This window comes from Myodes glareolus, chromosome 12, assembly GCF_982192425.1.
Source record: "Myodes glareolus chromosome 12, mMyoGla1.1, whole genome shotgun sequence".
NCBI classification, from domain to species: domain Eukaryota; kingdom Metazoa; phylum Chordata; class Mammalia; order Rodentia; family Cricetidae; genus Myodes; species Myodes glareolus.
This window is the reverse complement of record NC_142037.1, coordinates 26,946,911-26,961,599: the sequence shown is the minus strand read 5'-3', so window position 1 is coordinate 26,961,599 and position 14,689 is coordinate 26,946,911. Positions and strand designations below refer to the sequence as shown.

Here is a 14,689-nt window from a genome sequence, read left to right as displayed (position 1 = left end):
TACAATGCAAGCCTTTCAGTCCAACCAGACAGTTTCACTTGTTCCCTGTGTTGTCAGGAACAGCCATGGTGTTTCTAAAGAGCTAAAGATGCACAACGACTGTTTCTAGAAAGTTTAGGGGAGGAGGTTGATCGGCAATTGGAAAGTTTTCCACTTTTATGAAACAAAAACTACCACAAGAGCACTAGATGAGACAGTTCCAGAAAATATGCTTGTCAGCTGCTTCCACTTGGGAGAGGAAGAATAATTAAATGACATCTTTATAAACTGAGTCCAAGAATTAAAAGGGTAGTTTCACATTGAAAAGTGGGTTATTTCACATTTGCAGAGAAAGGTGAAAGGTTGATAGAAAAGGAACACGATTTAGTGAATTAAACATCATAATTGAAAAGAAACATAACAATTTAGGTATAGAAAGGTGTTTTGTCCAGTGTGGTGGCACACACCTTTATCCTAGTGTCCGAAGGCAGAGGGAGGCACATCAGAGTCAGAGGCTGGTTTGACAGAGATAGCAAATTTCAGGCCAGTGAGGACTACCTAGCGAGACACTGTCTATCCAAACAAAAAGTATAGGAAGTTTTTCCCTATGTACGTAAGGCTGCACCTACGAAAGCAGACATGTTGTTTATGATGAAAAGTGCTATCCTGTGACAGGGATCTATTTATATCCTGGAGTAGTAGGAGTGATAAATGGAGTAAGATTCCTGAGAGATTTGGGCGCTTAACTTTTCAGGTGCTGAGAAGCTAACGTGAACCAGGATGAAGATAGAAGGGATCAGGGTTAGAATAGTTTGGGGAAACACCATGAACAAAGCGACTTGGGGGAAAGAGGGTTTATTTCATCTTCTAGCTTGTAGTCAGTCATGTAGGCAAGTTGGCAGGGACTGAAGTGGAGGCCATGGAGGAGCGCTGATACTTACTGGCTTGCCCCTTGTGCTTGTTCCTCCTGCCTTCCTTCTTAGAGCACCCAGACTACCAGCCGAGGGTACTCCCCCATATCAACCATCAGTCAAGACAGTGCCTCTCACTTGCCTCTAGACAGATCTTATGGGAGTGTTTTCTTAACTGAGAGTCCATCTACCTTGTGTCAAGTTGACAAAAGGAAAAAAAAAGCTAGCCAGGATGATAGTTGGGCTGAAAGTTAATTTGTTTAAACTTGTAAATGGAATTAATTTTAGTTTTTGCGAAACAATTTCAAATTTGTAGTTTGAAACTTAAAATTGCAAGAAATACAAAATACAGAAACCACTGTACATGCTTGTGGCACGTAGCTTCCTTGGATTGTTAGCACTTTTCCATGTTTGCTTTCTTTTATTTATATATTAGACACACATGCATTTTTTTCTTTGAACCAGCTACAAATAATGGCAGGATTTTTATTACCTTTAGAATCCATAGAGACTTTTCTGTGTAATAGTACTTTTATCAGGTTAACATAGGATTACATCTTCTAATCAATAGAGTCGACTCAGAATTTGCAAATTGTAAGTCAAAGAGGCTATCCAAGATCAGGTACTGCGTTTTCTTGTAGGACTGGTCCCCAGTTTTTCTCATCTTTAGTGACTTCATCTTGAAAGCATACAGGCTTTATTGTTGTTATTATTAAATGGTAGATTAGGGTTTTTCTAGTTTTTTGAAAGTTATTTAGTTTGATTAGGAATCATGCCAAGGGGATATTGTTGTTTTTTTTCTTTTTCCCTGCACCAGACCAGGGAGCACACAGAGTTAACTTGTCCTTTACTGTTGGTAGCACGCTTTTTTACTTGGCCAAAAATATCATCTGAAATCTACATGTATGGCTTAGTCGTAGAGTGCTTGCCCAGCATGTACAAAGCCCCAGGTTCTGTCCCTAGTAACTGCCTCACATCAAATAAACATAACAAACAAAAACCAGAGAGCGCACCGTTATTTTCACTATACATTAATATATATCCTGCATGAAGCCACTTGAGATGCATAAATGTCAGGGGCTTTGCCATCTGTGAGGTACTGTGGTTTAAAAGATAACTACTGTTGGTTACTAAGGAGGAATGATGTTATAAAAGTGGGAATGAAAGAATGACTATATAGACGTCCTTGTGTTTGCATGTGCTGGCTTGTACATAGAACAAAAGTTAAGTGTTATGCACATGTGTATGTCGTTTTCATTTTCTATTCTGAATGTTGCCATGAATATTAAGAATATTTAAATAACTTTTCTGTTGGAATCAAATACATCCACAAATATTGGGTACCGGAAATTTATTCAAATTTTAAGTTGAAAATTTATTGCTGTTAAGTAATATTTGATATGGCATAGTTAACATTCAGAACAATTTGGGTGTCATGAAATGTAGGGTAGGAGGAACTTTTGTTTGTAAAATTCAGGTAGCAAGGGTTTAATCTGGGCTGGCAAGATGGTCAGTCAGTCAAAGTACCTGCAGCACAAGCCTGACCATCTTCATTCAATTCCTGGTATCCATAAGAGCAGAAGAGAAAACTGAATCCCAGAAGTATTTCTCTGACCTCTTCCATACATGGCACTGTGGCTAATTCATATGACATTTAACAAATTCCTATTTCTTATACCCCCCAACTTGCAACTAGGCATTAGTACTTATCCTAAGATTTTCTTAATAAATTGCTTCAGACAGCTGTTAGCAGTAGGTATATGAAAACTGATGCATAGTTCTGTACCTCAAGTACCCTTAGAGTGGTCAGAGCACTTGGTGCTTAAAGAGCTGAGATGACACAGAAGCAGTGGAATTAAACAAGTTCATTGTTAATTCGGCACCAAATACAATTTTATTAACAACAGCCTTCATGAACTCTTAAACATTTATCGATTACCTTTCAGAACAAAAGAGATGAACACTTACTGAAAAAGAGAAATGTTCCCCAGGAAGAAAGCTTAGAAGATTCAGATGTCGATGCTGATTTTAAAGCAGTAAGTCTTGGCCTTGTTTTTATAAGGTGCCTGTAAATACTTTCATCATGACCAGGGGATGTTATTTTAAATTTAACAAAAATCAGATAGTAATAATTACAAGGCATAGTAATTCATAACCAGATAGACTACTAAATAGTTTTGTTAGCTTTGTTAATATTCTCTGCTGAACTATCTTTCTTCTTTTTTTAAGCAAAACGTAACACTAGAAGCTATATTGCAGGTGAGTTATTAATTTAATACTATCATCCTGAAATGGTTTAAGTAAGTTTTTTAAATAAATGTCTGAAATATACACTTGTTGTTGCAGAATGCTACAAGTGATAACCCTGTAGTCCAGTTGAGTGCTGTCCAGGCAGCAAGGTAAGAGCTGATCCGTACCTTCTGGTGTTGGAGCTGACTGTGCAGAAGTGGGGTAGTGGAGTATATTTATGTTCATAGTTTGAGAGCTACAACAAATATTAATCTTATATTTCTTTTTATAGGAAACTATTATCCAGTGACAGAAATCCACCAATTGATGACCTAATAAAATCTGGGATTTTACCAATTCTAGTCAAATGTCTAGAAAGGGATGATAAGTAAGTCTGGATTTGTCTGCTCACTTTTTCCAGTTAACTTATATTTAAAATTGGTATTTTACTAAATGCTTTGGTGGTGGTTCCCTCTCACTGAGCTTGGGTTTATTTTGTTTTGAGGTACTGTAGAAAAACTCAGGCCTTGAGCAGGTGCTCTGCCACTGAGCTGTATTCCTAACCCTATATTCTTTAAATTGTCATACATTTCCTTGTAATTTTCTTACTCTCTGATGGTATTTAAACATCACAAATAGTATTTGAGTCACCATTTGCTTATGAGTCTATATATAGATTAGCCTCATGACCAGTCAGCGTGAATGGTGTCCAGAACCATGTGGCTCTTCCTTACCCTGGGGAATAGACCCACAGATCACCGGTCCTCTGGGTAGTACACTCCACCCATGGTTAGTTGTCCCGTATCATGCAAGGAACCTCTGCTTACCCAGAAGAGAAGGGAGGGCAATCCATTTGTACACAGACATTTCTCAGGGCTGTGCATTAAGCTCCTTCAGTTTGAATTAACTTGGTTTTAACCCCAGAATTCTTTAAAACAAATACTATTTTTGCATCTAGAACATATGGCCTGAGCAAGTTATTTTGCTAAATAACCAAGAAAGTTTTACTTGATTAAATAAAAATGATATAAAAGTGCTGCCGATAAGGACCTTTTGTATTTGCGAACACCTTATGCTTCCACAGTAGCTGCAATCCTCCCTCTACCTCTAGGCCTTAACTGTGTCTGTTAATGCGTTGAAGATAACCTCAGCAAACACTAAAATGCATTGATGGTGTTATAGGGGATGAAAACAAAGCCACTTCCTTTAGATTAACTTGGCAAAGAGTATGCCCAAATTTCTATTTCCATTTTTCTTCCTGTGTCTTTCATCTATCTGTACACTGTGGTTACTGACCCATCTGTAATCTGCCTGTTGTATGGGTCTGATTTGTCCTTGTTGCCTGTCTGATCTTTATGTGTTTGAATATGCCCCTGTCCTTGTGTCTGTCCTTAACAAATGACTTTTTCTCTGTATTGGTCAGCACAGAAAACATGGCATTGAGAAAGGGATGGGGAATTCAACTGACTCAGGCAAACAATAACTGCAAACACATGATCAAGCTATATCCACAAATTGTTTCCAACATTTATGGTGGATATTTGTCATATAAGGTTGCTTCTAAATCTCTTTGGTGTTTTCAGCAAGTGATACCACACACACACACACAATTCTGGGTTAGGAGCATCAAGGAGTACTAAGATTAAAACCTGTGCATTAGCTTAAGTTGTAAAAGTTGCTGATTGCATGAACAATTCAATGCCTAGTAAGGCTGGTTACATTGTTCTCTTAAAGGCAAATTAAATTTAAAGACCCTGAACTCCTAGAAGGCTAACTGGCTAAGTACACCGTCTTAAGTGATCTCAGGGGAGATTATCAGTTGAGCTGTGAGGTCTGGAAAGTCTCAGTCTCTTTGGAATTAAGAGATACTTTGATGAAGATGTGTCACTATACTTACCACCTTAAAAAAAACTGCCGTATATTTTCCATAGCAGAGAGTAAAGCTAACTTTTATTCCAGCTATTTAAAAGATTAAATTTCATCTTACATCTGCCAGCAAGGCTCCTTTTTGTTCGTGGTTCCTGGCTCTGGTCCTTCCATTCCTGTCTATTTGCACAGCCTTTGGCATAGGTTTGTGTGAGTGTGTCTAGGAAACAAACAAAAAATAGGACAAAATATAAACAACTTAATAATTTCAGAGCCATCTCCCAAGTCATAAATAGAAAATTGTCAGTGCTTTTAGATAGTGACTTTTGGTTCTCATGGAAAGCTGTGTTACAGTGTGAAAGGCATGTTAGACGTCAGAGTCATATGGACCCTGGTCTAAATCTAGACTTGGCGTTGACCAGAATCCAACTGACTTTTGAGCCTCAGGCATCCCATCTGTAAAAATTAGGTGGCTGTGAGAAAATGTACATAATTTAAACAAAATATTCTGCATTGTTTATTTGCTTCATTCAGCTGTTTTTATATCTTTTCTCTCTCTTCTTTTCCCCATATGACCCTTTAGAAGACTTTCCTTGGCCTTGAAATATTACTTTTTGTATCTTCCCATTTTCCATTCATGGCCCCATTTCCAGTGTTTCCTAAGGACTCCGCAGGAGTTTGCTAACGCTTCCCACTTCTAGTTAGGGAAGTGTAGATTGTTGCTTCTTGTTGCAGCATCCTGTTAGCGTCCCCTTCCCAGTCTGCCTTTCCTGCCTTCTCATTCCCTGCGTTCTGCCAGAATTGATCTGGTCAGCTCTGATTTGCTCTTTATGACATGTAACAGATATTCTCCATCTGCACTGCTGCTAAAGCTGATCATTTGTTTTCCTTACTTCCATGTTTGTATAGAGATTTTTCTTCTCATTCACTAGTCTTGAGCTCATTTTTTTTTATTTTATATTTTTGGCAATATGCCTTCCTATTCCACTATTCTTTCTGACAACAGTATATTCTTCTATCTATCTTTGTAACTTCTTTTTAACACCTCTCCTGTAGTAGCCTTTGACCTCTTTTATCCATTTTATATGCTGTTGACTCTGACCCCCATCCTCCTACGCCCCTACTGGGTTCTTATACCAGCAGGCAGTGCTCTGCCACTGGACTGTATCTCTAGCTGCTGCTTCTGTTTTTGTTTCTGTGCTGTGGTTTTGTTCATTGACCTGGGTGGGCCATTGTGAATATGCTCTGTAGCTCAGGCAGTTGGTGAACTTAACATCATTCTCTCCCTCCCCGCCTCTTGCTTGTATCTAAAATTGCACCTGTTTTTATTTTTTCCATTACCCTTTTCTTTCTTCTGTCTGTCAGTCTGTCTCTCTTTCTCCTTTTTTTTTTCTTTCTTTTTTCTTTTTTGAAACAGGGTCTTCACTGTGTGCCCTGGCTCACTTAGAGCTTACTAAGAGGACCAGGCTAGCTTCCAATTCACAAAGTTACACTTGTCTCCCAAATGCTGGGATTAAAGGTGTGTGTCACTATGCCTGGCTTTATTTACTCTTCTCAGTAGGATAAATTTCAAGTTGTGAACCCTAGAACATTTGAGATACACACCATATCCCACGAACATTTACGTGAGCACAGTTTTATTTTTGTGCATCCTTAACTTCAGCTTTCTAGACCCATTTCTTACTGTCCATACGTATCATCCCACCCACGATACCCTTTTTAGCATAGCGTGTCAGTGCCTGCTGATTAAGTTAAAATTTAGAATAGTGAATTTGATTTTTTACTTTGTTAGATCTTCCGTGACTGTCTCAAATTATAATGCTTTAGCTGCAGAACTATGCAGGCTTTAATAACTACAGTTAGTAATGTAACCCAAATGATAGTGTACTCGGTGAGGGTCCCAGTTGTAAGTAGTCTGGAGGGCACAGCTGGTATTGACGTGATGCGAGAACTTTGGCTAGTACAGTGATAGTGGGTTACTCTGTAAGGCAAGGAATGTTGAGGAAGAGTCATGAGACATATTGGCTAAGTATTGCAACTACCGATGGACATAAAGAAGACAGGTTTGTAGTGACTGAGAAGCAATCACATGCTTAGGTAGAGGTGGCAGCCAGTGATGAATATAACAAGTGAAATTGAAATAATCGGGTATGGTGCTTGTGTAGATTTGAGGCTTATAAGTTAAGGTCGTAGTTCCATGTCTAAAAGGATTATTTTATTTTTTAACAGTCCTTCATTACAGTTTGAAGCTGCTTGGGCACTAACTAATATAGCATCAGGAACCTCTGCACAGACTCAAGCTGTTGTACAGTCTAGTAAGTCAAATCTTTCTTTTTAATGATGACAGAGGATTTTATACTAAAGACTGAATTTCATCTTAGAATTATTTTGAAGTTACAGTATAAGTTTTTATGTTACTTCAATGATTTTTTTCTTTTCCCTCAGTATTAAACTGTCATAAAATAATTGTTACTTTGGACCCAAAAAGAAAATGGACTATTATCTTTCAGGGTGGAGACTATCCATCCCCTAGTAAGGACTGAAAAGTCCTGTGTTAAATACTTTCTGAGTGTACTGAGTAGCTTAAGCCTTCTCATGTTATGGCATATACTTGTTTGGGGCGGGCAGGGCAGGACAGGGCCTAGTCCCCACCTGACCGTACACTCAGGACACTCCTGCTTTAGTGTTCTAGGTGCTGGGATTGCAGGTGTTACACCTGGTTTATATACACCAGTTAAAAAGTTGTTTTTGAACTGTAAGACAGGTCTGTAGCACGAATACTGATATTGCGGTTCAACCCAAAAACCAGAAAAGCAAAAACAGCCGAGCCACTAAAAGTCTTACCTTTATCAAGGCTGGGTGACCACATACTAAGCCCCTCTGTCCTCTCATTTTATATTCTCTCTAGTGCTGGGATTAAGGGCACCACCTGGATTTGTTTCTGCATCGTTCTTGTGTAGCCTAGGGTGGCCTTGAACTCACAGAGATTCATCTGACTTTACGTCTCCCAAATCCTGGGATTAAGGGTGTGTGTCACCGTTGCCTGACCTCTAGTGGCTTTAGCTTTGCCTCTGGTCATAAATAATACGCCACTACACACATCCTCACTGTGTAGCCTTGGCTAACTTGAAACTTGTTATATAGACCAGACTGGCCTTAAAGAAATCAACCTGCCCCTGCAGGAAATTTAGTGCCCTCTTCTTGCCTGCAGGGATGCATACAGGCAGAACACTGAAAAAAGAAAGTCACATAGTGAAAGAAATCAGACCCCCCCCCCAAAATGACATTTGGTGTGATTCTCAGAAATATCCAGAGTAGAGAAATGTATAAACAGAAAAGGCAGCTATTTAATGTTTGCCTGGTTCTGGGGTTCTGAGTAATAGAAGAGTAAGTGGTTAGTGATTGCTAGAGATAGGAAAGCTCTTTGAAGGTTGATTGATGAACATGTAGTTCTGCAAAAGTGCTAAAAGGTAATGTATGCTTACCAGTGATACATTCTTTTAAAGTATGATTTTTTTTTTAATAAAAAGGCCTAGTAAATTTTAGTAGTATACAGATAAAGCCTAAATATCCTGGAGCTAGCACAAGAGTAGAAAGTTTAAGAAATGGTGAACTCATCTTGAGGTTGGTTATGGTGATAATGTGTAGGGTTTAATGGAATAAGAAATTAAGAGGCTAGAGAGGTGTTAAGATCACTGCCTGCTTTCCCAGGGAATCCAGGTTCCTTTCCCAGCACACACATACATAGTAGCTCACAGCAATCTCTAACTAGTTCTAGGGCATCAGACACCCTCTTCTGGCTTCCACAGACACTTGTGGTGCACAGATATACATGTACGCCAAACACCCACACACATAAACATAAAGATAGAAGAAGAAATATGGTTATTTTACATTACTTGGTAAATCTGGTTAGTTGGTTCTGGGGAATTTTATTGAAAATAAGTATGATGATTTCAGGATACATGTTTGGGATGGGAACTTAAAAAATTAAATATAGGGAAGATTTTGTGCTTTTTTTTAAGTTGATGGCATAGTACTTTGCTTTGGGCTCTGGTACTTTATTGTTCAAGTATTACCAGGTTAAAAGTAGTGAAATTAGTTATTTTTATGTATCCTTCCCCTGTTTGTGCAGTGAACTGTAGTTGGACAACTATAGTGTGTCTGACTTGTGACTATTTTATTAACTGAGTTTTTATTACACACAGATGCAGTGCCCCTTTTCCTGCGACTCCTCCATTCCCCACATCAGAATGTCTGTGAACAAGCGGTGTGGGCTTTGGGAAACATTATAGGTAAGCTGAATTTGGATTTGAAAAGGCTTTAGTTGAGAATCTTAAATTAACTTTTTTTCCTACATTGGCATAGCCATTACACACTATGTTTCCTCTGAATTTCATATGAGTTGACTGTATTCATAAACATTTGTAAGGTGGTTCCTAAGTGTAAAAGAAATATATAATTTGTGTTGGTAGTGGTTAAATTTGTGTTCCCCAAATCAAAATCACGGAAAACAGCATTTGATGTCTGACTAATGGTGAGGAAACATAGAGCATCAGTGTCCCAACATGAACCATTGCACACATTTCAGACTTTCCCATCCTGATTGTAATTTTTTTTTTAAATACAATTTTCATTTCTGTAGGTGATGGTCCTCAATGTAGAGATTATGTCATATCACTGGGAGTTGTCAAACCTCTTCTGTCCTTCATCAACCCCTCCATTCCCATCACCTTCCTTCGGAACGTCACATGGGTCATTGTCAATCTCTGCAGGAATAAGGACCCCCCACCGCCTATGGAGACAGTTCAGGAGGTAAATGCAGAATTGTAAAGGCGAGATGGTTTATCTCCCTGATTATGCTTTAGGTATTCATGCACAGGGAATATAATGAGCATATACTGATTTTATTGAAGATTCTTCTGTTTTTAAGTATAACATAGCATATGTCAGAGTTGAGTGCTATAGTAGCAAGAAGAATGCCAGTCCATATAATGTATTTTTTTCATGACTGTTTCCATGAAGAGAAAACATAAATCCAAATAAATGGGGAGGGGAGAAGCTCTGTTTTGCTGTACTACTTTATGGATTTAATGCTAAGAAATATGCAAATAATTTGAGTTAATTTGTATTCAGTCCATTAATTTCTGAAAAAAATTGATGTTCTTAGAAATGTGCTCTACTTTAAATTTTAAAAATCCTTTAAAACCTTTATTGGCTCAACTGTATAGAGAGTCATTGACTCTGTATCTTTATAATCTGTGTCTTTATCTAGTGTCTGTTCTTAGTGTGAGTGCCTAGCAGCCATTACTCAGTTGCTCTAGGTTTGTAGAAGATCTGTTAGACCCAGGAGTCAGCAAACAAACCCTATACCTTGCACTGGTTGTAATTGTATGTTTTTGTTTTTGTTTCTCGAGACAGGGTTTCTCTGTGTAACAGTCCTAGCTGTCGTAGACCAGACTGGTCTCAAAATCACCGAGATCCATACCTGCCCCTGCCTCGTAGGTGCTGGGATTAAAGCTGTGCGCCACCACTGCCCAGCTGGTTGTAATTTTCCTGACTAAAGTTAGTGTTTTACTCAAACATCTTATTGAATAAAAATTTAGACGATGGTAACTGTGAAAGGAAATTTCTTGTGACTATCAGTGTATGCCTGTGTGCTAACATCTCCATTCTTCTCACCTGACATTTTATGTCATAAATAAGATTTCTGAAAATAATTGACTTTCTTTTAGGAGTATTAATCTTTATTAGATTTATTTGGATCTTTTATTTAAACATTTGAAATACGTTTTTGATTTTCAAATTGAATTTATTAAATTAGATATTCAAACAAATTTCACACTTTAAGTAGTTACTGTTTTTTTGTGTCATTATTTGTTTTTGTAAAGACATTTTCATCAACTAGCATGACTGTTTATCTTCTTTCCTCAGATTTTGCCAGCTTTATGTGTTCTCATATATCACACGGACATAAATGTGAGTAAAGTGGTGTCACTGTGGGGTTTTTCTCTTGATGCTGCCAGAGGGTTTTCTAAAGCAGTGCTAAAGAATAGTGGGGCGGAGGGTGGAGGATGAGAGTAAGTTTAAGTCAGATTGATGTAATTTTTGTTTTTAATCTTCCAGCAAATATGCTGATTTGTTGGTCCCTGAAGTGATTAAGAACAGCAATCTCTTTCTGTGGTTTCACTTTCCAAAGTTTCAGTCACCTGTAGTCAGTTGCAATCTTAAAATATTAAATGAACAACTTTAGAATAATTTATTAGTATATTTAAAATAATTTTGTAGTATATGCCTATCATTGCTCTATTTTATTATTAGTTTTTGTCAATTTATTAATCTGCCTAATTTGTGGATTAAACCAATATCTATGTATAAGAAAATACATCTATGTATGTATGTATGTATATCTGTGTTGTGCTGTAGCACAGTGGGCATCCATGGTGGATATTATAACTTGTCCCCACGGGGGCCTGCTGTGGTCAATTTTAAAGTACAGTTATGTTGTCGGATGCTGCTAGTTCATTTCCCTACTGCCCTGACTCAAAATAATCACACAGAAATTATATTATTTGCAATACTGTTTGGCCAATAGCTTACACATATTTCTGGCTAACTCTTATATCTTAAAATAACTCATTCCTCTTATTTTGTATTTTACCACAAGGCTTGTGGCCTCCTAGCAAGGTTCCATTTGGCGATTCTTTCTCCTCTGCCTGTTACATAGCTTCTCACTGACTCCTTCTATTCTCTCTCTATCTCTTTCAGCCTTGCTATGTTCTGCTAAGTCATTAGCTGAAAGCAGATCTTTATTAATCAGTAATAGCAGCACATATACAGAAGGATTTCCCACACCACAACTATCTATAAAATGGTAAAATTTTATGAAACACTATGGTCATACAATAAATAATTGCCATGACAGAATTAAAGCTAGGTCCATGATCTATACCATGATCTCACAAACACACAACATGGTGTAAAAAGAAATAAGAAAATATAATAGAGAAGTAACCAGAGTGCTGACTATGGAAGTACTATTGGCAACTTAAAGGTAACACACACCAAGGAAGTAACATATGCAGTGAACAATATAAGAGCCAGGTGTGGTAGTTTGCACCTAGAATCCTACTGCTTGGGAAGGAGAGAAGGAGCAGGAGTTCAACGCCAGCCTGAGTTACATGAGCTCTTATCCCAAAAGAAAACAAAACCCACAACAATGTCAGAGCTAAGAATTGGGAAATATGAAAGTGTGGGAGACTTTAAATATGCTTAGATTGAAAGTTTACTGCATTTGATATGTGTGATGAGAGAAAAGAAATGAGGAATACCAGGTTTCTTACTTACATTTTAGGATGCATATGGCAACACACAACTATCAGCAGGAAGAGGTCCACGGCACCAGGATGTGTGAGATGATAATTAATGAGAATGAATGAGGTCAGATGGAATTATGGAAACAGTTAGATGGGCTTATACCATTAGTAGTCTGTATAAGGCATCAGAAATCAAACTGCACCTACTGTGGAAGATCGCAGGACAATCCAGAGGGCCAGTTTGTGTGTTTGCTGTTTATCTGTTTTGTCGCTGGAAGTTAATTTGCGATTGTAATGCTAGAGTATCTGGCTTTCTCACCTGTTTGAATGTGTTCATGGACAATGCAGTGTCACATAACATCTCACACCAGCCTAGCCTCTTTTACTAGTAATGTAAAGGAAAGTTAACAATTTCAGGAGGTCATTTATGTGCCAAGACTTGGTATTTAGTGACAGGTGACTTGGAGGCCCCAAAGAGCACTTCACACTTGATGACTGAGTGGAATGACTCATGACTCAGAAAGTGTTGACACTCATGCTCGTCATTACCCATCAAAAGGATACAGGCTAAAAATCACCAGGATACAAAGTTCAATATAGACTACAAATTTAGAGCCCCTGTTGCTGTTTCTTTGTTGGTTTGATCTCCTGGTTACTGAAATTTCCTAATTGCTAGGTATTTGTGGCAGATGCCTGTAATCCCAACACTGGGAGCTAAAGGGAGGAGGATAAGGAATTTAAGGCCAGCCTTAGAGACCCTGTCTAAAAAACAGTAACAGAGGCAGGGCAGTGATGCCTCACACATTTAATCCCAGCACTTGGGAGGCAGAGACAGACAGATCTCTGAGTTCAAGACCAGCCTGGTCTACAGAGAGAGTTCCAGGACAACCACAGTGGTTACACAGAAAGCTCTATCTCAACAAACCAAAAAAGAAAAACAGTAACAGAACAAATTTCTCCTGCTTTTTGAAATATTCTTTTTGTATATTATCCATTTTATAATGACAGTTGCAGTATTATTTGGTGAATAGACATTTGTATCTTCATTAATTTCATGTCATAAAGTATCTTTTGCATTAATTCTTAGCTAAATTCTACTGTTCTCTTACCAGAATTGCAACCTCTACTTCCTTTTTCTTGTTTATTTGGTATAGTTATGCCCTTAGTTTTATTTTTAGTCTCTATTACTTTACTTTAGATATGTCTCATATAGATTGTAGAGTTAGTTTTTATTTTAGAAGCTAATTGAGGGCTTCACTCAGGATGTTGTTGCATAGTTGTAAAGTGCTTGCCTAGTACATACAAAGCCCTGTGTGCAACCGCTAACACAACAAAGAGTTTAATTTTAATTCTATAATCATCTTATATTTAATATGCTTATAATTATATGCTTTATTCTAGTAGCTATCTGTATATTTACTTCTTTTTAAATACCTTTTATTTATTCCATTTGCCTGTGCAATGATCAATGAACTTATTCTTTTGCTTCATCTCTCTGATTTTGCATCTATAGACTTTAAGTTGTTTGCACAGTTGGGGGCATTTTCCTCCATTATGCACATTTTTCTTCAGCTCTACCTTTTTTTAAAAAAATAAATAGCTTAAGTATTTTATTTGTCTGCAGCTAAGGTTGTTAACCCTTATAACGAAAATGTACGAAATGATGTTATAGTTTTTGGTTAGAATTTAAATCAGACATTCATTAATAAGGAATCTTCAAATGTAAGTACCCCAGAAATGTCTGTAAGCCATCTGGTCTCAATAACTGTCTCTGAATATCACTTTACTTTGGAAGGTTTTGGCAAACAGTTAAATGAAAGCACAAGAGTTTTCCAAAATTAGGCGTAATTAATAAAACTATTTTATATTCAAAACTAAAACAGTTTTAATAAAACTTTCCTTTCCAAAACAACAGTAAAGGAAACAAGGCATTTTGTAAAGTGTGGTCCTGAACAAGTCACAGTAAAAATAAATGTATACTTAACTCCTACCTCCTCAACACAGAGGCTGCTCGCAGTCTTGGGACCAAGGCTGTTTTCAGCTCTTTCCTGGGACTCTTGATGACTCAGATGTCAGCTTTGTTGTTATACTGCAAGCTTCTTGGCTTTGCCCCTTTCAGGTTTTTTGGGTTTTTTTTTTTTTTTTTTTTTGCTGTTATTATTGTTTACCTAATGTCTTAGATTCTGTAGCTGTGAAGAGACACCACGACCACAGCAACTCTTTCAATGGAAAACAATTAATTGAGGCTTGCTTACAGTTTTGAGGTTTAGTCCATTGTCAGCATGGTGGGGAACATGGTGGCATGCAGGTAAAATGGTGCTAAAGAAGTAGCTGAGAGTGTAGCATCTGAATCCTCAGATGGCAGGATGAGAGAGACACTGGCTGGGC

At 37.7% G+C, this 14,689-nt stretch overlaps 1 protein-coding gene across 2 annotated transcripts in view; it reads left to right on the top strand.

Moving 5' to 3' along the window:
- Kpna3 (karyopherin subunit alpha 3) overlaps nt 1-14,689 on the top strand; it is a 72,408-nt gene that overhangs the window by 43,101 nt on the left and 14,618 nt on the right. For both annotated transcript variants that reach the window (XM_087912172.1, XM_087912171.1), the window contains exons 3-10: nt 2,837-2,926; nt 3,120-3,149; nt 3,237-3,289; nt 3,412-3,507; nt 7,215-7,300; nt 9,194-9,280; nt 9,631-9,800; nt 10,920-10,964. In XM_087912172.1, the coding sequence (XP_087768298.1) occupies nt 2,837-2,926; nt 3,120-3,149; nt 3,237-3,289; nt 3,412-3,507; nt 7,215-7,300; nt 9,194-9,280; nt 9,631-9,800; nt 10,920-10,964 (657 nt within the window). The remainder of the gene's footprint in view (nt 1-2,836; nt 2,927-3,119; nt 3,150-3,236; nt 3,290-3,411; nt 3,508-7,214; nt 7,301-9,193; nt 9,281-9,630; nt 9,801-10,919; nt 10,965-14,689) is intronic.